At 36.9% G+C, this 27,351-nt stretch overlaps 2 protein-coding genes across 2 annotated transcripts in view; one reads left to right on the top strand and one right to left on the bottom strand.

Moving 5' to 3' along the window:
- The window catches only part of LOC128096970 (selection and upkeep of intraepithelial T-cells protein 2-like), a 35,504-nt gene extending 29,768 nt beyond the window's left edge, over positions 1-5,736 (top strand). The window contains exon 8 of the mRNA XM_052717186.1: positions 5,615-5,736. Coding sequence (XP_052573146.1) covers positions 5,615-5,736 — 122 coding nt within the window. The remainder of the gene's footprint in view (positions 1-5,614) is intronic.
- Positions 5,737-13,171: 7,435 nt separating this feature from the next.
- Positions 13,172-25,362, bottom strand: LOC128096969 (selection and upkeep of intraepithelial T-cells protein 10-like). Its single transcript, XM_052717185.1, has 5 exons — positions 25,284-25,362; positions 21,762-22,037; positions 18,113-18,266; positions 17,021-17,154; positions 13,172-13,302 (listed from the first exon to the last, which is right to left on the bottom strand). Exons 1-5 carry the CDS (start codon positions 25,360-25,362, stop codon positions 13,172-13,174), a joined length of 774 nt encoding a protein of 257 aa, XP_052573145.1.
- Positions 25,363-27,351: the final 1,989 nt, after the last annotated feature.

Raw genomic sequence — 27,351 nt, 5'->3', positions numbered from 1 at the left:
AACAAGGCCATGAGAACACATGTCAAAACATCTAGATTCCAGAGTTTAAATTTTATATGCTTTAATAGCAGATGCAGCTGTTTATTCCACTCTAAGAGAAAGAATTTCATTCAAATTCACAGTGGATTTTTTTCCTGGAAAAATTCAGCAGTTATCATTACCTAATAAATTGTTCTGATTGCTTTATTCTTTTAGCATAAAGGAGAAAATAATTTAGTATCTTAAACTTTTTATCTTTTTAAATTTTATGTGTATGGTTGTTTTGCCTTCATGCCTAGTGTCCATGGAAGCCAGAACATGATGTGAGATTCCCCAGATGGTTAGTAGCCACTATGGAGATGCTGAAAATTGAACCCAGGTCCCCTGAATGAGCAGTCAGTTCTCTAATTGCTGAGCCATCTAGCTAGTTCCACTATCTTAAACTTTTTGAGTTTGTATCAAACCTGTTAAAAATTCCAGCATTGAATGTGAAATTGGAGCTTCTCATGCTCCAACTCTAACTGAGAAGCTATTAGCAGTTAATGAATGCTGAGCAAGAAAAAGTCAGTCAATTTTTCTTTGGAAGTGTGGCCATTGGTGGTTGCCTCAGTGTATGATCTCACACACTAAATGGACAACATCCATTAAACTCATTGGTTTGCCAAAAAATGAAATGAGGACATGAAGTTGGGAGAAAGATGTGTTGGAAAGGTCAGAGTGGATATGTTGGAGTGGGAGAGTGGAGGAGAATGAGAACAATTAGATAAAGTGATCAAAATATATTGTATCACATATGAACCTTTCTAAAGGCAGATAGTTAAAGAAGGCTTGGAGTTGGGTGGGGTTGAAGACAAGGGGGGAATAGTTGGGAAGGGAAAATTGTAATCAGAATTTATTGTGAGAAAAAATTGTTTTCAATCAAAAATGAACTTTTCAAAGAATAGGTTCAAAATTAAATATAGTCTGAAAAGGAAAATTAATTCAAATAATAGTTGTCATAGTGAAATGCTATACTTGAGCAAAGTTTTGGATATTATGAATTTAAAAACACATGTCCATTGTGAAAAGATACTTTTAAATTCAAATATTTCTTTTAGAGATTGATGCAAAGCAAAAGGCACCCATCTCAAAGTTTGCTACTTTTTCAACAAATTTGTCTGATTTTATAGTGTTCATAAATGTCTTATTTAGGGTTTCTTTTGCTGTGAAGAGACACTATGACCACAGCAACTCTTACAAAGGAAAACATTTAATTGGTGCAGCTCACCTACAGTTCAGAAGTGCAGTCCACTATTATCATGGTGAGATATGGCAGTATACAGGCAGAAGTGGTGCTGGAGAGGTAGCCCAGTGTCCTACATCTTGGTTTGCAGGCAATGGGAAGTAGTTTCTCCCACTGAGAGTCCTTTGAACATATATAAGACCTCAAAGCCCACGTACACAGTGGCATACTTCCTCCAATAAGACCACACCTACTCCAACGAGGCCATACCTCCTAATTGTACCATTGGGGGCATTTTCTTTTAAACCACCACAGTAGACAACTGGAGTCATTCTTTCTTCATCATTGAGTTTAAAATAAAGGGGGGAAATTTAAAAAAATAAGGAAACCATGTTTGAAATGTGTTGTCATCCCTTTTATATTTAAGGTCCTTATGAAATTATGTATGCAAGGCACAGAACGAGATTAAATGATCCTTTATACTGCAGCAGTTCTCACCATCAAAAAACACATATTTCCAATGGGCTTAGGAACTGAGACATGGCTCAGTGGCAAAATTAGTTGTGGAGCAGTGTAGATGGAAGTTTTTCGGTGTCCCAGACCCCCTTGGTCCCAAGTAAACACACAGAGGCTTATATTAATTATAAATGACTTAGTGCATGGCTCAGGCTTATTGTTAGCTAGGTATTACTTATTAAATTAACCCATTTCTATTAATCTATATATTGCCATATGGCCGTGGAATTATTGGTCTGCTGGCATGTTGTTGCTCCTTGGGCAGCTGGATCCTGTCTCTTCTGACTCTGCCTTTCTTCTCCTTGTCCCTCTGCTTGGATTCCCTCCCTGGCTCTATTCTGCCTTGCCATAGGCCATATCAGCTTCTTTATTAACCAATGGTAGCAACACATATTCACAGCATACAGAAAGGCCATCACATAGCACTTCCTATTTGCTGTCTAATCAAAAAGGAGGATTTTTATTTTAACATAGTAAAATTACATATAACAAAACAGTCATCAAGCAAGAATTATAGTTACAATATCTAGTTGATTTATATTTGGCAAAATTAAAGAAAATATCTATCCTATTTTTGTGAGTCTAAATTTTATATCTAATTTACCTTTCATCATAACTAAGGAAAACCATAATTATAACTATCTAGTCTTCAACTCCATCAAAGACTCCAGAAGGATATAATATTATCTGAGTAAACAGAAAGTGCATAGTGAGAAACTTCCAAAATTCTAGAAATGACAGATACATTTGGCTGCCTGGACAGTTACCCAAAGTTCCTCTGCAATGTCGGGTCATCTATCTTCTGCCTACAGGCCTAGAGTCTCAGGCATACTTTCCAGTGAAGCAGGAAATTTGAAGGATTATTCTGCTTAATGTCAAAGTTTGTCAGTTGTTTTGCTTTGTGTACTGCAGAATGTCTGGCAGCTTCTTTTGTGAAGCAAGAACCTGAAGGACCATCTCTCCTCATTTTAACAAAATTCAGTGGTCATCTTCCTTTGGGTCCTGCATGTCCAGTTTATACAACATATTGTCAAGCAGTCCAGGAAAGAGCAGTTTCTTGCCCAAATGGCTAGCCTTCTCTACATTGTGAGCAAACTCCATAACAAGTTTCTTCAATGCCCAACATCCTCTTGAAGTAATTGGTGGTACTAGGAGTAGACATGTCTCACTTTCCAAAAAAGTTTAAGTTCTATTTTAAATGCCATAATTGAAATATATCTTTGTATAGCTAGAAAAATTAACTAACATGGCTATAAGTTTGATTATCATAGATGACTATTAATCTGTGTTTCTTAATGATATAATTTTAAATGAGTTGCATAAGCATAACACCTTCAACAAGAGTAGAAATATACATGAAGTATAACAAAATTGACTTTAAATTTGTGTCAATAAACTAAAATTCATACCAATGTAAAATATGAGATTAACAGTTGTTTTTTGGATTAAAGTAGATTCAACAATCTACCTTTTTCTCATCATTTCTATGTCAAAGCAGCAACAAAAATTGGGTGTTTTGTGAGGGTTTCATTGGAAATATGTGTTGTCCAATGGTTGCAACCCACAGGTTGAGAACTGCTACAGTATAGTAAGCCAGAGTTATAGCCCCAAATCATAATGCAGAATCACAAGGCTGGATTGAACTCTTAGAAGAGTTTTTCATTCATTTATAGCCTTAAAACAATTGAGAGTAAATTGCAAATTGGGCAATATGTTATCTGTATAAATGAGTTTTAGGGCCTTATATACATTCTAATAATCTGGTCATAAAAAGACACTGTATGATTCCACTATTATGAGGCCCTTAAAGTAGTCCAGATCTTATATATAAAAAGTAGAGTGGAGGTTTACAAGAGCTAGAGATAGGAGAAGAGATGGAATTATTGTTTGATGGATATAGAATTCCAATTTAAATCTTAATAAAAGCATTTACAGAGATAAATGATAATAAAAATTGTACAATATAAATATATTTAATTTTACAAAATTATAAAGTAGAAAATTATCAATTTAATAAATTTAAGATCCAGTGCCTTTGCCATAATAAAAAAAATAACTTTTTGTTTTACAAAAGACCCTGCTATAAACATGAAATCTCAAGTCATGGACTTTATAAACAAATTGACAATCGAACAAAATCTATAATACTTTATTTCTTCTTCAACAATATAGCTGGAACAAAGCTTCTCTTCCTTTACATGTTATTTTGACTTCTGTTTGTAGAATTGTAGACCCCAATGGTTTATACCAGACTTAAAGAATAAAAGTGTAGATTGCACATCTGTTCATTTTTTACCTTGATACTTCTGTAAACATGGGCATACAGACATCTCTTCTAGAGCATGTTTTCCATTCTTCTGGGCATATGTACAAAAATAGAGTTTCTGGACCACATGATAATTCTGTTTTTTCTTGAGGATATAACATGCCATGCTCTGAAAATTTGACATTCCCACAACAGTGGACAAGAATGCTCATTTATTTACACACTTGCCAATACTTGTCATTTTATTGTCTTTTTACCAACTCTATCAAACTGTAAGCTTTTTGGGGAGAGTTACACCAGAGGATTCCATCTCTAAGGTTTACTGATGGCTCCAAGACTGACTAAAGCTGTAGCTGGTGCCCAGCGGGTCTTGCTGAGATTCTGAGCATAGTAACACAAAGGTTGGCACCTCAACACAGTGTGCATTTATAACTGAAAAAGACTCCAAATGGCATTAGTGGGAGCCCTTTACACCTTGCCTCAGGCCTCCTTCCTTCTTGAATTTCTTTCTAAGATGGCCCTAAAACTAGAATTCCTCTTTTCCAAATTGGATCAGGAACTTAGGTCGTTTCTTCCCAAACATTTAAACTCTGTTCTAACTTCCATATCTTTTTTTAAAAAGCTTGCCAGGCAAAGATTCTCCTTCCTGTCTTTAGCAGTAGGCCATAAGAACTTCATCTGGGAAAATATCCATTCTACATCTAGGAGGAAAAAAGAGACGTTCTAAAGAACCCAAACTGGCACACCCTGTTGGCTCTGTACTTCTGTCCAATCATATTTCCACAGATCTGCCCATGCTTCATCAAACAGAATCATAAAAATGAATATTCATTCTGAGTCATGGATCTTCATTCTAAAGGCTGCTCTTTCATATAGAAATTAGGTGAAATAAATCTGTTATCCTTTTCTCCTATGAATCTGTCTCTTTTGATTTCCTTTTAGGACTAGCCAGAAACTTGGGGAGGGACAAGGAAACTATTCTCACTTGAAGTTTTTTAGAAGGATGCATTGAATGAATCTCTGTGTCCTACACTGGAGGGTACATGTGCGGGTGGATGGGGAGGAACCAAACTTCCCTCTTCACAAGGATCTAGACTGTCAATGAGTGTGTGGGTCTTGAGCAGATAGTCTGGTGAGGGAGGAAATAGTATAGACATTATCAGGGAAGATGTATAGCAGCTAGGATATGAACACAGAAAGATGAGGATAGAGAGAACATGCTTCCAAGGGAATATAATGTTTGACCATTGTAAGATCTCTTCCATTTCACAGATACTGATCATCTAAGCATTTTCTGTTTTATTATACTCTGTATGGTCCAGAACTCTTGAAGAGCCTCTGCACTAAATAAAACATAAAAACATGATCTATCCATGTGATCTTCAGACAGACTAGTAAGAGCAAGAGCCAGGCTACTTGAGGGAAATGGGTACCTGTCTCCTCTTAACCTCTCCTAGACTTGACACAGACATGCTCATCTCCAAAATCAAGTAGGCCAAATTTCTTCTAGATTGTTGTTGTACATGTGGGAGGCAAGGAGCAACAGGAACCTGAAAAGCAAAGCTATCTTTCATGTGTAATCTAGCCTTGCTCTCAGCTGCAACTGTCCTGACTCTTTCTTTTTTTTCCAGTCACAGTTTCAGATCCTCGTTTTGAATTGGACACTTTGTGGTTAGAAGATATTAGTGTGATCCTGTGTATGCTGATAGGGTTCATCATCAAGCTTGTTTCATTTATTTACTTCAGACTGTAAGGTAAATATGATGGGAATGGTGGAAACTTAGAAAATTTGCTTCATGTGACTGATACTCAGATGTCTAGAAGGTGAACTTTCCACTTCTTGTGTCTTAGTAACTATAAGAAAAGCCTTAAATAGAAACATGGAGGGGGCCGGGCGGTGGTGGTGCATGCCTTTAATCCCAGCACTCGGGAGGCAGAGCCAGGCGGATCTCTGTGAGTTCGAGGCCAGCCTGGGCTACCAAGTGAGTTCCAGGAAAGGCGCAAAGCTACACAGAGAAACCCTGTCTCGAAAAAAAAAAAAAAAAAGAAACATGGAGGGGGAGTTTGGTCCTCTCACCAAAGGGGTCACAACCACAACTCAGAGAGTCAAATAAACATTGTTTTTCTCAGTCCTTTGACACAAAGCATTTGATCCAATTATTGAAATCTTTGTTAAGACCCAGAGGAACAAAATAATCAAAACAACAGTTCTACAACTTTGTAAAATTCAATCCTTGGTTTCCTACACAAGCATCCATAGATGTTAATTAGAAGCACATAGGAGCTAATGTGAAGAGAGCCCATGAAGGGTAAGATAAAATAATTGTCTGTAACATGAATTGCTAAAAGGTTTTGTTAATAAAAACACCAGGCCAGACATTGGGGTGAAAGCTGAAAGATCAGAGGAATAGAACAAACCAACCACAAGTTCTTACCCCTAGGAAGAGAGCTACTTCCTGTACACTCACACCTTATATACCTTTCTGTGCCCTGCCATCTTACTTCCTCTCTCCACACAGCTATATCACTTTCTCTTTCTGCCCAGCTTTATCACTTTTTGTCTGTCTGTACAGACCTCTAGACTTCTATGTTTAACTAGCACTGGGATTAAAGAATGTGTGCCACCAGACCTGGTTCTGGTCCCAGTATAGCCTTGAACTCACAGAGATCCACATGAATCTCTGCCTCCCCAGTGCTAGGATTAAAGGTGTGTGCTACCACTGCCTGACCTCTATGTTTAAAACGGTGGCTGGCTTTGTCCTCTGATCCCCAGGCAAGCTTTATTTGTTAGAGTACAAATAAAATATCACCACATTTCCCCCTTTTTTGTCTAAAAAGAGGTTATAACTAATATAAGAAAAACTATATACAATAAGTACAATAACTATATACAATACATACAGGCAATAAATACATCAACAATGTCTAGTTCATTTGCTTTTGATAAATTCAGAGAAAATACTCCATTATCTATCCTATCTTTGTGAATTCAAAAGATTGTATCTAATTCACCTTCTATCCTAATTTGCATTACCAACTGAAAATTATCTTTTGATGTCTTTCAAACTTAAACACTTTACTCCGTTTTAGCAAGTTTCCTTTCTGAATTTGCTAACATGGAAAACTATAACTATCTAATCTTCAACTCCCTCAGAGACCCAAGAAGGAAATACTATTAACTGAGTAAACTACAAGTACAAACAAGAGACTTCCAAAAAAATGAGAAATGACAGAAACAGCTGGCTGCCTGGACAGTCACCCAAGATTCTTCTGCAATGTTGGGGTATCCATTCTCAGCCTACAGGCATAACATATCTGACAGACTCATCTGTGAAGCAAGATTTTCTAAAGAACCTTCCTACTTTGTTGTGGCAAGGATCGGCAGTCCTTTCTTTTGTATCCTGTTTGTCAATTTTGGACAGCATACTACCAGCAGTCAAGGCAAGGGCATCTTCTTGCCCAGTGGCTAATTTGCTACAAAAAGGTAAATTCCATATGAAATTTCTTCACACCCATCATTTTCTTTGAAGTAGGTTGGTGCTGCTAGCAGCAGACATGTCTCATTGTCATAGAAAAAGAAAATATCTATATTATTAAAACATCTTAAATACCATAATCTGCAGATCTCTGAAATGTTTGGGGATGACCTGTCTATCTAAAATATATCTTTTTGACCTTGAAAACATACCTAATATGACTGCAAGTTTGATTGTACTGACTATTAACTTGCATTTATCGTAATTAGTTGGTAATAATAACTTTCAAGGACTAGCAATTTGCATTACATTGTTAAATGAACTGTAGAGGTAAAATACTTTGAACAAGATTAGAAATATATGTACAATATTTTCTAACAAAATCAATCTCAACTTGTATCAATATACATATTTGTATACAATACACAAAAATCCAATCCAATGCAAAATATTTAAAACTAGTAGTTGCTTTTAAAAGTAGATTCAATAATCTACCTTTTTATCTTATCATATCTATATCCTCTCTTTTTTTTCCAGAGTAGATTCAATAATCTACCCTTTATCCTATCATTTATATATCTTTTTTCAGAGTAGATTTAATAATCTACATCTTGCTGAGTGTTGGTGGCACATGCCTTTAATCCTAGCACTTGGGAGGCAGAGGCAGGCAGATCTCTGTGAGTTCAAGGCCGGCCTGGGCTACAGAGTGAGTTCCAGGAAGGGCACAAAGCTACACAGAAAAAGCCCTGCTTCAAAAAACAAAAAACAAAAAAAAATCTACCTCTTATCTATATCCTCTTTTTTTCCAAACAAGAATCCCCAATCTAATTTCTTTTGTTTAGCTTTTGTCCTGACCTTTATCAATTAACAACTTATAATCAACCATCTTAAACAATGACAGTTATCCATAACCCATTAAATGACCAAAAACCCATCCACCCCACCTCTTGGGAATGTGGCCGTTGTGATCATAAAATTATTTCCTGCTGATTGGGGGCAAAGACATCTGTAGGAGATCCTGAAAACAAAAAAAATTGGGTTTAATTGTCAAGTCCTGGAAGAGGTAACTGTATCATTTGCTGTCCAGTCACTGCATAATGTGAAAATGCAGGGCTTGTCTCAAGCCCTTGCTTGAGTTATCTGTGAGGCTGGATCATCCCATCTAGCTACCTCATAATTGTCCTGAGCAGTTTGTAATCAAAAGCCTATCTTTAGGTGGTGTTTGTCAGCTTAGTGATATTATCATTGTCGTAATAGAATTGTCATTGTGGGGCCCCATTATCTTTTTGGAGACTTCAAAGTTGCTGTTAGGCACAGTCATGGTTCCTTGCAGAAAACTGAAAAGAACTCAAACTCAAAATCATGTACAGGAAGCTAGATGAAGCCTTTTATCTAGGATTAGTGAGTACTCTCTATGACCATTAATATCATGACAAAAGTTTAATATATATATATATATTAAAATTTTTGATATAAAATTGATACCTTAAAAAAGTTTTAAAGAGTCAAAATAGAACCAAAGAATTATGAGATTAGTGGCAATAGAATAGTCCCTTAATTTTGGTTTTTCTTCTGTCCCATATCAGGTGGCTCTTCTGACATGATACAGAGATTTTACATTTACTTTTTAATAAGTATGCTTGGGTTTACAGAAGAAGAGAGCCAAACTCCAACTCCAAAGTCAGCTTTATTTTTTAATTGAACTGGAACTACATAAAAACCATTTGCATCATGTGTCTACAGAAAACATCAGAAACAAACATTTAGGAAGAATTATGAAATTTATTCCTGTTAGATAAGTGATATACCAATAAGCCAATTTACTCATTTTCTTGGGACATTTTTTTCCTGGATGATTTGTCCTTTTTCTTCATATGTCTCATTTGTCCAGTCTTCTTCAGATTCCTTAGATTCATTCTCCTGAAAGACAAATACAATCCCCCCAATCCCAACTTTGGGGAGGTTTCCATTTGGCAAGTTATAGCTGATTAAATGAAAAGCATTTGTTAGTGGTATAAGTTACTTTAAGTTGAATGGTCATACTGATCAATGAACCATCACCTCTTGTAATTAAGAGGCCTCTCTTGTTCAAATTGAATCCTTATCAATTTTGATGGCATCTATAGCTTTTCTTCTCCTGTTGAAAAAAAGCAAAACCCTGTCCTTAACATAATACAGATCCCGATTTCTATTCTGAGGTCAGCACATCTTTAAAGTATAGAAGGTGATTTAATTCTGTAGTGTTTTATATTATCTAGTGTCTTTCCATAGCTGTTGTTCCTTTCTCATTAGCACAGAGAAAATTCAAAGTTAATAGAGCATTATGTAATCTATTTCTGAGAATTGTTGCTACCCCTCTCTGTTTATTTAGCATATCCTTCAGAGTTCAATTTGATCTTTCTATAACTGCTTGGCCTGTATAGTTGTGTGGTATACCTGTAATATGCTTTATATTGTAATAATCAAAAAAAAACTGTTTCATTTTATCAGAGATATATGCTGGAGCATTGTCAATTTTATTTTGTACAGGTGTATTTAGTGATGGCCATAACTTCTAGCAAATGTGTGATTATAGAATCAGCCTTCTTAGAACTCAGAGCAGTCGCCCATTGAAATCCTGTGTAGGTATCAATGGTGTGGTGTACAAATATGGTGATACTTTATTTGTATTAAAATGTTATTTGTATGTTAATAAATAAAGTTGCCCGGGGGTCAGAGCTATTAGCAAGCCATAGGAAAGCAGGGCAGTGGTGGCATATGCTTGTAATTCCAGCACTTGGTAGGCAGAACTGGGTAAGTCTCTGTGTGTTCAGGGATACAGCCATTATTGGATACACATGCCTTTAATCTTAATACCAATCATGGAAAACCTGGAATATCATCATGGCCATGAGATTCAACATTTATCATGTCTCTAATCCAATCTTCCAAGGGTGCAGATCTTGCCTTTAATGGCCTGATTATTCTCTTGCATGTTGCATTCACGTTCTCAAAAGCCAAAGATTCGATTATTATCTGGCTAGCTTCTGAATTCAGGACCATTCTATTTACTGCTGAAGACAGTCTTTGTAAGAAATCTGTGAAGGATTCTTTTGGGCCCTTTGTAACATTTGTGAATGACTCAGTTGTCTTTCCTGCTTCCTCAATTCTGTCCCCTGCATTCAAAGCTGCCATTCAACATAGAATTAGGGTTAGGTTATCATATAAACGTTGTCTTTGTATTTCAGCATATTGGCCTTCTCCAAGAAGCTCATCCTGGGAGATTTCCACATCTCTAGCCCTCCACTGACTATCTATGGTTTTAGCCTTATCTCTGAACCACATTCACCCAGTGCAGCTGTGCTCTGGGTTCCAGGACAGCATTTACCAGCTCTTTCCAGTCCTGAGGAATAATCCTATTACAAGTTGACCCAGGAGTTTAACATTTGCTTTACAAATGGGGAATGCATGCCATAAGATACTATTGCCTCCTTAAACCAATTATTTTGTACATTCACTTGACCAGGTAGCTGCTGTATGGTTACCAGATAAATTAAGTTTGATTGTTTGAAAATAGGCTTTCCTTTCTGTAACCTTATAATCCAATCCTGAAATAATTTCACCCTTAAATTCTTCTGTCTGAATCTGAATTTCTCTATAATTTATTTTGACAGCTTTTTTCTAAATCTTTTATCCTAGCCCTTAAATTGACTATCTTTTTAAATTGTAAAATAAGGATAAATAAAGTAATAATATGCATAATTGGTATAAATGTACATCCCATCAACATTAATCTTCTCATATTATTATTCCATTTTCAGACTGCCTAAAGTTTTTATCAAACAAAGACTAATTACCTTCTATTGTACATATAATAACCATTTTTTAATGTGGAAAAAATTTTGTTTTCTTTTAAGTATTTTTTCCCTTTAAAATATCTGATATCTTAATTGACTTACCAAGTCTGCATAAAACAGTAGAAATCTGAGGGAATTTCAAAACAGCTACCTAGTGTGGTTGCTCAGAGAGACGAGAGAGAGAGAGAGAGTAGCCACACATTCTGGCTAAAAGCTGAAATCCAGCCATGTGCTCCCACTTGAGCCAATTTGGCCTAAGCTCCAGCTACCTTAAGTTCTGACCGTGTGAGTTAGTGATTCAGCCACAAGCAGCTACGGTTGAGTGCATCTCTAACTCATGCAGCCAGACCAGTAGCCCTGGCTGGGCCTAGGGCCTGTAAACTCTGGCTGAGTTGGAGCCAAGCTGGGCTGAGCTGGACTGAGCTGTGCCCATAACCACCAAGGTTTTTAATGAATTCTTGCCCCATGTTGGGTGCCAAACATAGATGTAATTATAAATGGTCTTAATAAATAAGAAACACAGAGCCAAATAAAGAGTTAAAAGCCCAGAGATTGTGCAGTAGCCAAGAGCTAAGACCACCTTGTCTTACCACTTGCTGCTGTCCTTCCCCTGAGAGAGAGAGCTTCTTCCTGTGTCCTGTCTTTTTATTGCCTTTCTGTTCTGCCTTCACATTGGTTCTAAACCCAACCACACGACTTCTTCGTCACTGTCTGTCTATACAGACGTCCAGGTCTCTATGGTTGGTACTGGGATTAAAGACATGTGTTACCATGCTGGCTGTGTCCTTGAACACACAGAGACTTTGCCTACCATGTGATCAGATTAAGGGCATGTGCTACCACTACCAGACTTCTGCTTAATGGCTTGCTCTTAGCTCTGATCCCCAGGCAACTTTATTAACATACCAATAAAATCACATTTCAGCACAAATAAAATATCACCGCAGAGTGGGGATATAAACATGAAATATAAAGTTATGGGGGGGACAAATGAGAATAATGAAAGAGACCACTGAAAACGGACACGTTTTGTGGTCAGGCAAAAACCTGGCACAAGAGAATGTCCCAGGAATCTGCAAGGAAGAGCCCAGCTTAGACTCCTAGTAATAGCAAATACATAAACTGAACTGGTCCTGTTGTTTTTCTCTTAAATTAATAAAATTGCACCACAGTTTTCCTTCTTGTCTGTGTTTAAATTACTTTATTGATGAAACTAAGAACCCAAAGAAGAAAAGCAAGATTCTTTCTATTTTAATAGGCTTAAATCACTTTGGATGTCTATTTTCTTTCTTGGCACTCCTGGAGACCTTTTCTAACTCTGCTTTACTGAATGTCTTTGTAAGAGTTCAAAGAGAGTTAGATATAGTAGGTGGATAAATGAAAAATCTGTGGGATTAATTTAGTCTTGGTAAGTTATAGAAGATGCTTCCTTAAAACAGCTTTCAGTGAAAATCCAGCATTAAAAGTGAGAAATTAGACTTTATCAGGTGGCAAAGCTCAACATGGTAACATGGCACTGTGGTGGAGATGGCTGACAGAGCTCCTCATAGTTGAGGTTAATATCACAGAAAGTATCAAAGGAGAAACAGTAAATGCTAAAAGGAAGCCCTCAGTTAAGGTCTCAATCTTCCCATCTCAACTAACCTAATAAAGATGGTCTCCCACAGGCAAGCCTACATGCTAATCTAATGAACAGTTAGCAAGGCCTATGTGAATTCTAAAATACCCCCCCAATCTGCTTATGGAAGTAAAGAAAGATAGCAATAACCTAAGCCTCTATTTTCCTCTAGTTTTACCAAGCGAAGATTAGATTTATGAGGATGCATGTAGAGAGACAGGAGACTCATCCTTGGAGTTCCCACTCCCACTGCTTCACTTACTTATGGTTTAGGGTCCCAAGTAGAAGCAAAATGAGTCCAGTGAAAAATACCATCATCACAGCCAAGATTATGCATACATCCCACAGCCAATTACTGTACAGTGGGTATGCATTGTCCAAAATAGAAGCTGAAAAAAAAGAGAAAGAAATATTAAGCCCAGTTTAAAATAAGTAAAACAGAGACAGGTAAATATGTATAAATTAAGAAGCCAGATCACAGGTTCTTAGTCAACAAGAAAGAAGAAAGGGAGGCTTTGAGTAGACTTCATTTGGGGGACAAATGTTAGGCCACCAATCCAAGGTTTTATGACATAACTTTACAGTTTTAAGGGTGTCAAAGGTTTTGTGTAGTTTAGTTTGAGCCATGCATATAAATTGTAAGATGTTGTTATTCTTACTCATTTATCCACAGATAGTTGAGAACATCCTCTTGTTTATTTTTATTCTTTGGGTTCAGAGTTGCCAAAGCAAGATGTTGCAGGAAAAGCACAAAGGAAATACATTGGTCTAATGAGCAGTTGGTTAAGCCAACATTGTCTGACATTGCAGCTCAGTAGAACAGCAGATTCTAGCATGCAACATACCAAGAATATGATCGTAACATGTGAGAACTCAAAGTCAATCCATGTAAGTAATAAATGGATAGGTATATTGAAATGAGGTACATGAAATTAAGAATGCAAAGGATAGGTTATTATAATTGTAATTACTACATTTGAGTTTGTGTTAGAAATTCTTAACAAGAGAAGGTGGAAAATACAGTAAGAAGTAGAAATTAGATTAGAAAGCTGAGATCAGTACTCATCCAAAAATATAAAAGAAGAATTAAACAAAAGAGAAAAGGAAACATTTGATGCAATAATAATATTTCAGGCCATAAGGAACATTCTAACAGAGGACATTAATGGTGTCCAACAGATATTTACTATGAAAAACAAAAGTATTCTCACAGAGAGATGTATGTGCACATGTGAATGCACACACACACACACACACACACACACCACAAGTACAGTTTGTGCTGCCTTTGTAATACTGGATGTGTGTCCTTCACTGGAGGGCAGTCAGCATACCAGAAGCCACAGTCTTAAAGAAAATTGACTCTCCCTCTCCCAGAAGTTATCAGCTACCAATACCTCTATAACTAGGGGTGTGACTTCATGCACAACCTGCCTATACATGCTGGAGTTGTCTGGCCCGAGTCTGCACAGGTCTTGTGTGTGTCATCTCAATTGCTATGAGGTCATATGTGTAATTGCCCTGCTGCATATGGAAAACACTGTTTCCTTGTAGTCATCCACCACCTTTTTTCTTATCTTCTGCAGTGATCCATGAGCCTTTGGAGGAAGGCAGGATATAAATAACCAGCGTAGGAATGACCATCCAGATGTCTTTTATGCTCTGCACCTTGAGCTCTGTATTGATTGTCATCTACTATTAATAGGAGAGTCTCTGATGAAGACCAAGTGATGCATAATCTGGGCCCATGCCACACGTGATAGTTATGTACACACTGCATCTTACTTGATATCTGAAGTCCAGTTCTTTTTCATTATGTTTAGTCTCCTGTTTAATATTTCTACTGGGTTATTGCTGAAATTTCAATTACTATGATTGAATCTATATAGATGTTCTACTTGGTCTTTTGAAATATTATCGTATTTTATTATAGTTTTTCATTGTCTGCTCACCTTTTAAGTTCAGTCTTCTATTTTTAAATACAAAAGATATATTTCATATGCTTAATATATATATAAAGGAAGTCCAGACCATCACTGATAATTTTGATAACTTTGACAACTACCCCTCAGTATGCCAGGGGAGAGCCCATCAATTGCCTTTGTCTTCAAGTTTTGCATGGAATTTATACAAATTAATAGTTGCAATCTTGCTAAGGTAAAGTAATTTCTAAATTCGATCCATTTTTGCAAAAATTTTCCTATTTTTTATTTTATGTGTATAAATTCTAGAGGCGAGAAGAGGTCTTCAGAACTCCTAAAATTATAATTATAGTGAGTTTTGGTCTGCCATATAGATGCTGAAGTAGAATCCAGATCCTCTTCAAGAGAAGCAAGTGCTCTTAACCAATGAGCCATCTCTCCAGTCCCTGAATTCTACTCTTCATAGTATTCCATGAGACATACTGTTTTACTTGGTAAATTTGTTTTGTTTTGTTTTTCGAGACAGGGTTTCTCTGTGTAGCTTTGCGCCTTTCCTGGAACTTGCTTTGGATACCAGGCTGGCCTCAAACTCACAGAGATCCACCTGCCTCTGCCTCCCAAGTGCTGGGATTAAAGGCGTGCACCACTACCGCCTGGCCAAATTTTTTACAGACTATTTCAGTGTTCACTACTTTGGGCTCCTCAGATGAATGTGGATATCTCTATTATACTCCTCCTTTATGAGGGTTCTAAGAATTAAAATTAGTCCATTTAATCCTGATGTGGACTTTAAAATCAGGGTATCAGGATCCCAACAAAAACATAAAAGTAAATGGATGGGGGGAGATAGGGAGAATAGATTCATATATATTTATATTTTCTATTATGCAAAATATTGTTCTTACTTTCTTGGTGGCCAAAATAACTTTAAAATTTCATAGCTGTGTAAGTGTTAGATGGATGGGAAGATGTATTTTAATCAGAAATACTGGTTTAGGACATTTAGTGTATTTCATAGTGATAGGTAAATCTAATTATCTTATCAATTAAAAACCAGGCGTCATATAATAGGGTAAAAACCTGACAGATCAGAGAAGCAGGGGAGCAGCCATCAATGACTTCCTACCTCTTCTGTTCCTCTGACCTAAAGGGCCGAGATCCAGTCTCAGCCCTGCCTTACCACTTCCTGTACCTCTCTCTACAGTCCTCCAAACCTCTATAGTTAACTAGTGGCTAACTCCACCCTCTGACTCCAAGCAAGCTTTATTTGTCAGAACTCAAACAAAATATCACATAAGACCATAGTGCTGGAAGTTAATTATACCTTCCATATCTTTATACACTTTTGCTATTTTTCCATTGACTCTGAGAAATTTCCTTTGGGTTCATTTGTTTAGGAGTTGAGGCTTGTTTTTATGATTTGTAGTAAAATAGATGGAATGAGTTTTATTGACAGACATTCTGAAATATATGTTAAATCAGAAGAGGTATATCTATATCTGATGTCTGATTTAATTTTTTCTTATGGATGAGTGTAAATCCCCTATAGTAATTAGAACTTTCAGCTTACTTTAATGTTTTTTTAAATAAAGTACTTCCTCCCAATATCCACAATGAAATGAAAAGTTTTTCTAAATTCTCAGATATTATCCTATATACAGTGTATGTTGCAGTATGTCCATACTTTCAAATACCTTGCAAATACACACTGAATAGGATCCAACATTAGCTTTCAGCAGTCTCAGAAAACGAACATGAAACAAAAAAAAATTGTACTTTTTTCCCATTAATTATCAGAGGGGATCTCTAAACCAAAAGTGTTTTTTAACTATTTATGAATTGTTGGCTGAGTGTAAATGATAGGTAGCATTAAAAATGTGCTTTGTAAAAGAATGCCTATGCATGTGGGACTGAATGGAAGCCAGACCTGGAGAAATAAATCTTTTCATTGCTAAACAAGCAGCAGTAACTATGTGTATGAAAATATAAGCAGCCATGATAGAAGTCTAAAATTTGAGCAAATCATATTTCCAAGGACAGCATGTGAAGCCACTGAGATGTCACTGAAACTCTGCCTGCTACTTCTGCAACAAAGATTACTCAGCTTTGTCTACATAGTTCCAAGATGAGAAGGCACTGGACAAAGGCAAGGTGAAATGACAGATCCCAGTCTAGTTGCACTCACCTCTGCTCCTGAAATTCAAATAGAGAGGGAGGAAGCCAATATACAAAACTAATGGTAGACACTCCCACATAAACTCATAGCAAAGCTTCATTTTATTCGGACCTGGAAAAGAGTCAGTAAGAAGATTTAGGAGGCTAGGACTTTGAGAATGCATTGGAATAGCAAGAGAAATACTGAATATAGGTAGTGTCTTGAAGGTCTCAGAGCTGTATCCATTTGTTCATTTAACCTATGTCAGGGCTAAAGCTTCATAAGCAAGATTTTTAGGACTAGGGTTAGGATTACAGTTGGGAATTTTTAGTGAAGATAGAATTTAGGATTGGGTGAAGCTAAGATTTATGGTCATTTAGGATGAAGACAGAACAGGCTTAAAAACAAAATCAAATAATAAATATCTTCTCACTTTTCTTGTGACTGTGCAGCCTGAAAATATGTCTTGGATGCTGTGGAACCCTGTTAACTACAGCCTTGTCTAAATGCTTAAGTGCCTAAAGGTTGTAGGATATGCAGGTGGAGCCTGTGTCCCTCAGTGGCTCTTCCTCCAATTGATGCAGGTGGAGCCAGTGCCTCCAAGGTTTACTGATCCCCAGGAGTGTGGGGTGTGAGGGTGATTGGAAGGGGAGAATGCTGCTGACAGGCTGCTGTGGGTGTGATGGGTGGAGGCGTGTCAGGGATGTGCCCTAGGTCCTAGGGCCTAGACAGCAGGGCTATCCAGGCCTGAGCTCCAGTCACTCATCTCTTTCTCCAATCTGGTGCCTGACAGTTTTCAGCAATATCTCTAAAAGCTGACAAGTACTTGTGGAAGAGAAAAGGTCTATTATGATTCAAATTCCACAAACACCAAAAGTGAAAGGAAATCACTAATGATGCCTCTGAAGGAATCCCGAGACCTTGAGAGGAATTGTGATGATAGCTTCGTGCTAGCCATGAAGAACCACACAAGGAGGAAGGGTAAGCTTAACCTGAGGATCTCTGAAGACTTTTGAAACCTCCTTTGACAAAGAGTATTGGGATGCACTAAAGTTCTGGGGTAAATAATTTTGTATGCATCACATCTGAGTATTGGGGTTCAAAAAGAAATGGTTTCAGAACTCTTTACCATTTCCTTTTTTTTTTCTCCATCCGAGATAACAAAAAACAAGTATTCCTCTGAGACAATGAAGAACAAATATAATGCTTAAATATATTACAGGACATGGAGGTCTGTTTGACATCAATGACATATACTCTGGTTTGAAGAGGACATCTGAAAGAGAATAGAAGGACTTGGTGTTAGGAACTGGATATACATTTCCAACTAAGAGATTCACATTACAGGCTTAGTCCATAGTTGGCAAATCCAATCACTGAGAATTGTCTGGATCATGAGGGCTCTTACCTTGTCAGTGGATTAATCCACCGATGGACTCATAATTTGATGGGATTTTTTGAAAAAAACAAAAATATTAGTCAATGGGGCTGAGCAGATAAAGTAGGTAGTAAGGGACATGGTTTTGAAGAATAAATATATCTGGCCCCTGTCCTACCTCCAACTTCTCTTTCTTGGCCATCTTGTGAGTTGGTTATTATTTGAAACCGAGATAATCTAGGTACCTAAAGAGAAGGAAGATTAAATACTCAAGGAGTCTGGGGACCCTTGCCACAGTGCCTGGAAAGAAGGCCACTGAAGCAGCTGTGAAGAGAAGGAAGGTCAAATATGGAAACACCAAGGCAGAAGGAAATTCTGAATTGAGCATCATGATGGTCAGAGATCCATTCAAAAATAGGAACTGAGGACTGTTGATTTCTCAGCATCTGGACCTATCTTTCTGCCACATGTGTTTTGTCGCTGGAAAGGAGAGTGAGAAATCCCGGAGATCAGGTGTGGTAGATTGTTTGATTTCTTCAGTCTCTTCTCTGCAATGTGGGTTACTTGAGCAGGGCCTGAGAGTACCAGGACCAGCATGAAGAGTGCTAGATTCACTATATTCTCCCTGTCTAGTTCAGATTCCAGTGCTCTGTTTATGTCTACCAATCCCCAAATATGTGGGTAACACTATTTGACTTGGATGTACCATTTGTGGTTGAGCACTCCACAAACACCTATTCTTTATATTTTGACCAATTGTGAGTTTCTGTGTTAACCAATATCCAATGCAAAAAAAAACTTCCCTGAAATGATCTTAAAGCTACACTAATCTGTGGGCAGAGAGATTCCAATTCAAAAGGCAGTTTGATACTGTGTCCATTCAGAAAAATAATAGTAGTTTCAATTCTGGGGCCCTTATGACTTACAGGTACCAGGTACATATTTCTTCCTGTGGAGCAAACTTTAAATCAAATTAGAAAGTGGTTGGTTACCCATAACATTCATGCTACTATTTTACCTGTCCTGCTGGTTTCTATTGCAATTCACAGGATGCACAGGTGGGTAAGACAATTAATCAAATTTTTCTCCCAAATATTCTTACTTTTTGGAGACATTTGTGACTCTCATTCTAACAGACTATTGAAACAATGTACCCCCAAAGAAATGAGAATTTCTTCTGGAATTTCATTCAGGGAGAAGGAAAAGTTTCTAGTACAAGAGGAAACTTGACTCCCCTACGTAGATATTTCACACAGATCTAGCAACTTGTCAGACTCCCTTGTAGGATAAAACTGAAACCCAAACAATGATGGGTCAGTTGTGGTAGTGGGCTACAACACCTTGACCAGGACATCTTAGCTTTTACCTGGGCCTTAGTTTTAGCCAGAAGGGTCTGCTCTTACTTGCAGGGTTCTTATTAGCATGGAAGAAATTGCACAACTAGAAATTTTGTACCTAGTAGCTCATATTAAATTCCAAAAACTGTACATGGGCCACTCTACATGCTATTTGTTTTGAAGGTTGCAAATTGCACACCAGGAACCCTCACACAAAGAGACTCACCAAAACCGAATGAACATATCTTTGGCTATCAACTAAAACTGTAATCTCACTTTAGGTTCCCGAAGATTGACTTGAGGAATCACTGGGTCTCTTTGCCTCTTTTCCCAATGTTTTTCTCTATTAACTTTGATGTTTTTAGTGGTTCCTTGGCACAGAGTTTGACCCCAGTTTTAGTATCAGGTTCTTCTTCCTTTGACCATATGAGTCTCAAGAACTGAATTAATGTCCAAAGGTTTTCTTTTTTTCTTTTTTTTTTGAGACAGGGTTTCTCTGTGTAGCTTTGGAGCCTTTCCTGGAACTCACTTTGTAGATCAAGCTGGCCTCAAACTCACAGAGATCGGCCTGCCTCTGCCTCCCAAGTGCTGGGATTAAAGGCAGCTGTCCAAAGGTTTTCTAACTGCTTATCCATCTTGCTTCCCTTGCTAACAAGGTAAAATATCATGATCCTTCTTTCATCCAATTCTGTCCTATTATGGGACTAATAACTTCCAAATCTTGTTCTTCCTCTGAGTCCAGTTTTATTACCTAACAGCCTTCATCGACATCGATAGTACAAAGAACAGAATGAAGTGCAGCCTTTAGGCACACATTTCCTTCATCAACAACACTCTTGCATGGATAGTTGCATTTGATAATCCTGCCTCTTTACTTACATGTTGTATTAGAAACTTTTATCACTGTAACAAAATGTTTTTTAAAAGGTTTAAAGGACAAATGCCTTATTTTGGCTCATAATTTCAGATGGTTTCTTCCAAGGTTGCCTTGCTCCTTGGTTTCTGGGCCACTGATAAGACAAACACCATGGAGGATAACATAGGAAGGCGAGAACTGCTAGCTCAGAGTCCATGTACATTGTTCTGAGACAGAGAGCAAAAAAATGGATTTTTTTCACCAATACTGTCTTGTCATGCAAGAGGAGTCACTATCCCATCAAATCCCCTGCAACTGGACTCATGAGAACATACAGGCATATTCACCAGACAGTCATAAGGCTGCCAAGACTTGATAGTGGTTGAAGCTTTATCTTTACTTCTCTTTCCACAATCTGGGATGGGGCTGGAGGCTGTTTCCTGGTCCTCTCTGTGTAATCTTCTTGTTCCTATGCCTTTCATCCCCCCATCATCTCTTGCATGCTTCCTGGTGCTTTATTTTTGTATTTATAATATGTCATTTCCCCTGTTGTCTTGACTCCTATTATCTGCAAAGGCACATACACAAAGATTCTAATCTTCCTTTTATCTCAGAAGTTATATATGCTATTTTCCAGAGGAGACAAAACAATAATTTTAAAGGAGAAATAATATTCAAGGGCACAAATCTAGAAATAGAAATCTAGAAATTTATGTGGAAGTCATATAGCTTTTGAATCCTTAACATACAACCAGAATGGGAGCTCATTTTCAAATTATTTCAGTATCTCCTTTAAGATTTATTTTCTATGTATGAGTGAGAGTGGATGTCTGTGAGTGTGCATGTGCACATGCCTGAAGGAAAATGTGGTGTCCAGAAAAGGGCACTGGATCCCATAGAGCTGGAGTTACAGGTGATTGTGAGCCATCCAGTATGGGTGCTAGGACCCAAACAAGCCCTCAAGGAGAACAAGTGCTCTTAACCTCTGAGACTTCTCTCCAGCCCCAATACCTTTCTTTAAAATATTCCCCATAACATTTAAATATTTTTCTGATTTCCAGAAACTCAAATAGGGAAGCTCGACAGCAGTTTATAGCTTGTAACATAACCTCGCAGTTATTATTTCATTCAATTCTTTCTTAATTTGAATCCTTGTATAAAACAATTCATCTTTGATAGAACTAAGTCATAAGAACTTACCTGAGAGGACAATGCTTCTCTTTTTCTCTTGATTAGTAGTTACATTGTAAATGGAACAAGTAATTGGACCATGTGTTCTGTTCTTCAGAAGAATACTGCTCTTCAAGTACAATAATCCATCCTGAGAGTCAAATTTTGGTGAGTGTGGAATTACATTCCCCTTGCTGTCTCTCCATGTCATCTCAGCAGGTGGGATCAAACTTCCTGAAGTACACTCCACCAGTACCCCTTCTGCATCTGGAACCTGAATGTTAATCTGTATATCTAAGCTCATAGCTAGGAAGAAGAGAAAGATTCAAGAGATGAGAAGTTTGTAGAAGTGCTCACTCTCAATATTATGCTACCTGTGTCCCATATATGGGTAGCCACAATTAGGGCAAAAGCAATACTTCTATGTAAACACAAGCTAGAAAGAAACAAAAACACAATCAGAAAAAAACTGATAAATCAGATTTCATGAAATTTAGTAATTTCTGTACATCATTATGGGCAAAAAGAGAAAGCCACAAACTAGAAGATATCAATAAATTCAAGACAAAATCAAATTTAACTAGGTATTCACATCTCTACACTAGCTACTTTGGCATTTACACCACCACATTTTGAGCATAGACACTGAAACAATTTCTTTAGAAGGTTACACTACTATGCAAATAGCAAATAAACATAATTTTTAAAACAAATTTTTAAAAATAATATATTAATACATTTAGAGCTCTTGCTGTGAAAACTCTAAGTGATGTGGTAATGAAGAATTATGTGAAAACTGAAACAACTTCCTTGCTGAAGACCAACTCCAAAAGTGGATAAACTATAAAATTACTTCCCCAAATAATTAAAAACCCAATAAAATAAGCATTCACTGGATGTTCAAAACAAGGAACCAACTAGGTGCAGAGAGATACTCAATGCATCTGCCTCTATAACATTTACTTATTGTGGGAAGGAACTAGTTATTTTATCCCCTTGAATAATTTAAGGTGGTAATTGATGATCAGAATTCTCAGCCCAAGCGGTTAAAGATGATGTTGGGTCAAACCATCTCATATCAGGATGAGTACAAGAAGAGAGAAAAGAAACAGTGAGCAGTTTGGAGGCCTGTAGGAGCTGGGGGAGCTCTTCAAGGAGGGAGTTTATCATCTGCCTTTGCAGCAACTGTACTACAGAAGGGGATGCTGTGGATTGTGCTCTTGTGAGGCCAAATCAAAGTAGAAGGAAGTTTTCTAGGTACACACAGAGGTGTCAGTACTCTCTAGAAAGCTCAATCAATTCAATAATGTGAAATTAAATTACAAGGGATAATGCAGAGTCCCATGTGACCTGATAGATCAATACTAAAATTTTCATACACACATTTATACATATGTGAAGTTTCATATGTAATAATTTAAATTATAGTATTGAATTTATGTACAATATCTTGAAATAATAATAAATCTTTCATTCTTATTTTAATGGTATATGTTTCTTTAACCTATCTTTCATTATTATTTAAGGTTCAGCATAATAGTTCAGTAGATCTATATAGGAGAACACAGGTAAAGTGATTTTGAGTGATCACAGGACAGAATTCTCCACAAATGTAAAAGTAATAGCAAAATATTCATATAAAGTTACTTAAAACTCATATTTTAAAAGTAATTTGCAAAACATGTACATAATGCATTTGAAAGTATTGAGAAGAATACTTGGATGAATAACTGTTTTCATATACCTATCCCTACATGCATTTCTGTACATATACACACATATATGTGCATATTTGTTTTACATTTGGTTTGTATATGTGTATTTCTATGCATATAATCTCAGGTATTGATATATAAGATGCAAATTATTTTAGCTTCATTTGGGATATTAATTCATAATTTCATAGCTATGTGAAGGATGACATTTCACAATGGATCTATTGGATCTTTTAAAATTTATATCCTCAGGTGAAGTTACTACCCCCTCATCTAACAAATACCCCTTTACAGAAAATGGAGACCATCCCAGAAACTGTGGCTAGACACATGTATAAATCAAAAGATTGTGGGGAGCCCAACCCAGAAGCTACATTTATATTATAGTTTCTGATTCTACAGCTCAGGGAACATAGCAGAAGCAGAAGGTGGAAAGATTGTAAGAGCCAGAATGCCAGGTGGGAATGAGACAGTCTCTCCTAGAGATGGCTAGTAAACAATGGATGGAACAGTGGTAATATCAACAGGCATATTAATGTTGAAGGAGGAAATATTTGAGTGGTCCAACCCCAGACAAAGAAATACAAGCAACTAATGATTGCTGGGAGAAGGTGCCCCTTCATTGGTTGTCCAATGCAGAATGATCAGCCCTGAGACAATATGCATGCAAATAGCAAAAAAAAAAACACTCAACAAATTATATTTATACATTTGTGCATGACAATAATAATTAAAGAAAAAGAAGCTATCAACTTGAGATTAGGGGAAGGACATAAGAGGAACTGGACACAGGATACCTGGGAGTGACTGGAAGGGAGAAAGTGATGCAATTCTCTCTTCATTAAAAACATATTGCAGATAATATTGCTATTGATGACATTATAGTCATGTAATTTCTTTCATTTCTTCTCCCTCCAACCCCGCTCATGCACCCCTTTCTCTCTCTTCAATTTCTGGCCTCTTTTTCTTGAATTGTTGTTACAAACATACCCTTTTTTGTTGTTTTGTTTTGTTTAGTTGTTTTGTTTTTGAGATGGAGTCTCATGATGTCTCATGGAGTCTCTTGATAGGCCTGGAACTCTTGATGTACACCAAGGAGGTCTTTAACTCACAGAGATCACCTGTTTCTGCCTTCCAGCCTTTAGGATTAAAGGCTGCCTCTTCATTTTATTGATAATTTTCTTTGTTAACAAACTATTTAATTTCATAAAGTCCCATTAGCCTATTGTTGGTCTTATTTCCTATGCTACTGTATTGTGAATGCAGAGACTTGTGGATGCTCAAGATACAGTAAATGATAGTTAAGGTCAGGGAAAAATGGGGAGAGGAAGCAGAGAAAATGTAAGAGCCAGGTGATAGAGAAAACTACTACAAAATGCTATCTTAAAGAATGACACAACCATTGCAAACACAATCTCACAGCAGCTTCAGTAGCCTGCAAAGGACCTGCACAAGACTGAGCCTGTCATCATCATTCAGAAAATTACTCATACCCAGGAGTGATGGTTCTATATCGCCATCAACACTAAACTATTGGCTCCTGGTGGATTTTAAGGCAGAGACAGTCATTGACTTCTATTGTTTGAGTCCACCATGCCCTAACAGATAGTCCCAAACTTGTGAGCACACAAATAATCCTGGTTAAAATCAATGGGTTATAAAACAAAGCAAAAAGCATGATTCTGAGGAGGAGACATGTCATTGGGAAAAGAGGAGATGACAACGGTGAAAGGGGAATTAGAGAGGGTTGTGGGGGGAATATGCAGAACGTCTTGTAAGCATGTATGAAATTGTCAAAGAACAAATTTAGTCAATAAAATGGGGAGGATGTCTCTACCTTGGGTGTGTATGGTGATCTGTAAGAGAAGAAAGGCCATGAAGAATCCAGCTAAACACAAAGCTGCAGGCTGCATCATACCTGGGAAATAAAATTATAATCATGGTATCAATATTGGGGCAGTAAGAATCATGACAACACAGAGAAATACAAGAGACCATTCTGAAAATCTGTCTTGTGAGAAAATTCCCTCTGCAAGGAAGTCTTAATGACTGCTGGTAACCCCCTGAGGCAATCTCTTCTAGCATCCTATCTTGTTTTGTACTTGGCTCTATGCCTTCCAGAGATTAACTTCACTGAAGGGAGCATAATTCACCCATAAAGAAGAATGAAATCCTGTCATTTTTAGTAAAATGGATAGAACATTATATTTCACAATACAAGTCAGACACAGAAACCTAATTACATTGTGCATGTGTGGAACCAAAGTCAAACTAGAAAACTACTTCTGAACAAAGTCTGCCTAAGTAGTTCCTTCAGAAAACCAAAGACACACAATCGCCACTTCACATCATATGTAAATATGACCTATATAAATCAATAATATGAATGTGAATGATAAGACTATAGAGATGTTACATTGTCTTATAATGATACATTTAATGAAATTAGGACAAGAACAGATGTATTAAACTATGAGTAAAATAGCAAAAGAAAGTGTTCAGTACAACTCCATTAATGTATTCATTTCTTATTTTTCCTTATTGAGGTGTTACTGACAAATACACACACACACACACACACACACACACACACACACACACACACACACATAGTAATTATGTGCAACACAATGTCCTGATACACCCTGATCTTGTGAAATGATTTCTATAGTCAAATTATTAAGATATCTATCAGCTAAAATACTTACCTTTGTGTGGGTGATAAGAAAATTTAAAATCTACTGTCTTAGAAATTGTCAGGTACTCTATACACTATTATTAAGTACAGTCACTATGCTATGCAATAGATTCCAGAACTTACTCATCCTGATTAGCTGAAAATTTGGCCATATGCTTTGCCCAGTATTGCCCAGCCCACACACTATCACTTAGCATACACTATTCTATATTCCGCCTATATGAGTTCAGCTTTTATACATTATGTGTGTAAGGAAGATCATGTACGTTGCTCTGTGTTGGATTATTCCACTTAGCATAATGTCATCCAGGTTCATTAGTGTATCACAAATCCTGGGATTTTCTGCTTTTGAAAGATAGGACTTTATTTCAGTACACATATATGACATATTCCCTCATTTATCAACCTTCAATGGATGTATAGGTATTTTCCATTTCTTGTCAACTTGTGAACTGATTCATGAACATTGAATGTGGTATCTCAACATATTGATTTTACTTCTTCTGGATCCCAGAATCTCTTGATTTTCAAGCACACACATCCATGTGTTTAGAACCAGCAAAGTTATATGTGGCAGATTATAGTCATGATCTTTTAAAATTATTTTTGTTACTAAGGAAAATTTTGGCTTCTACTCTCCCTGTAAAATACAGCAATTAGCTTACTCTTATTTTAGCTATACTTTAAAACAAAATGATTACATTCTTCATTATTATCAGAATCATATTCTTCATTATTATCAGGCACTCAAAATGATGAACAGTATATATTTGCCATGGTGGTCCTCAGTACACATCTATTTGTTTCTCTTTATTAATTTTAAGCTAATGAAAGTTAATGAGAATATAATATCTGAAGTAATAAAGATCTACAATATATTTTTTGCTTAAGTACTTAAAAATATCAAAGAAATTAAAGGGAAATAAAAACAAAATATCTTGACAGAATAAAATGACTCTGAAGTCAAGAATAAAGAGAAGCATACTGTGCAGAGCATATGACCAAGCAAATGAGCAATGACAATGATGGGCCATTTAAAAACTGTTGTAAAGTTTCTCACATCCTTCACCAAAGAAAGGAGAGGACATATAAATAAAGACAACAATGTAGAAAGAATATTATCTGACTACATGGGGTATCTGAGCATCAATCAGCTCTGTCCCTTTTATTAAACAGTCACTATGAGATGTGCTATGGACAGATGATA

Source organism: Peromyscus californicus, unplaced genomic scaffold (genome assembly GCF_007827085.1).
Source record: "Peromyscus californicus insignis strain IS unplaced genomic scaffold, ASM782708v3 Scaffold_5__1_contigs__length_169319896, whole genome shotgun sequence".
Taxonomy (NCBI): domain Eukaryota; kingdom Metazoa; phylum Chordata; class Mammalia; order Rodentia; family Cricetidae; genus Peromyscus; species Peromyscus californicus.
This window is presented reverse-complemented; position numbering and strand designations above follow the sequence as displayed.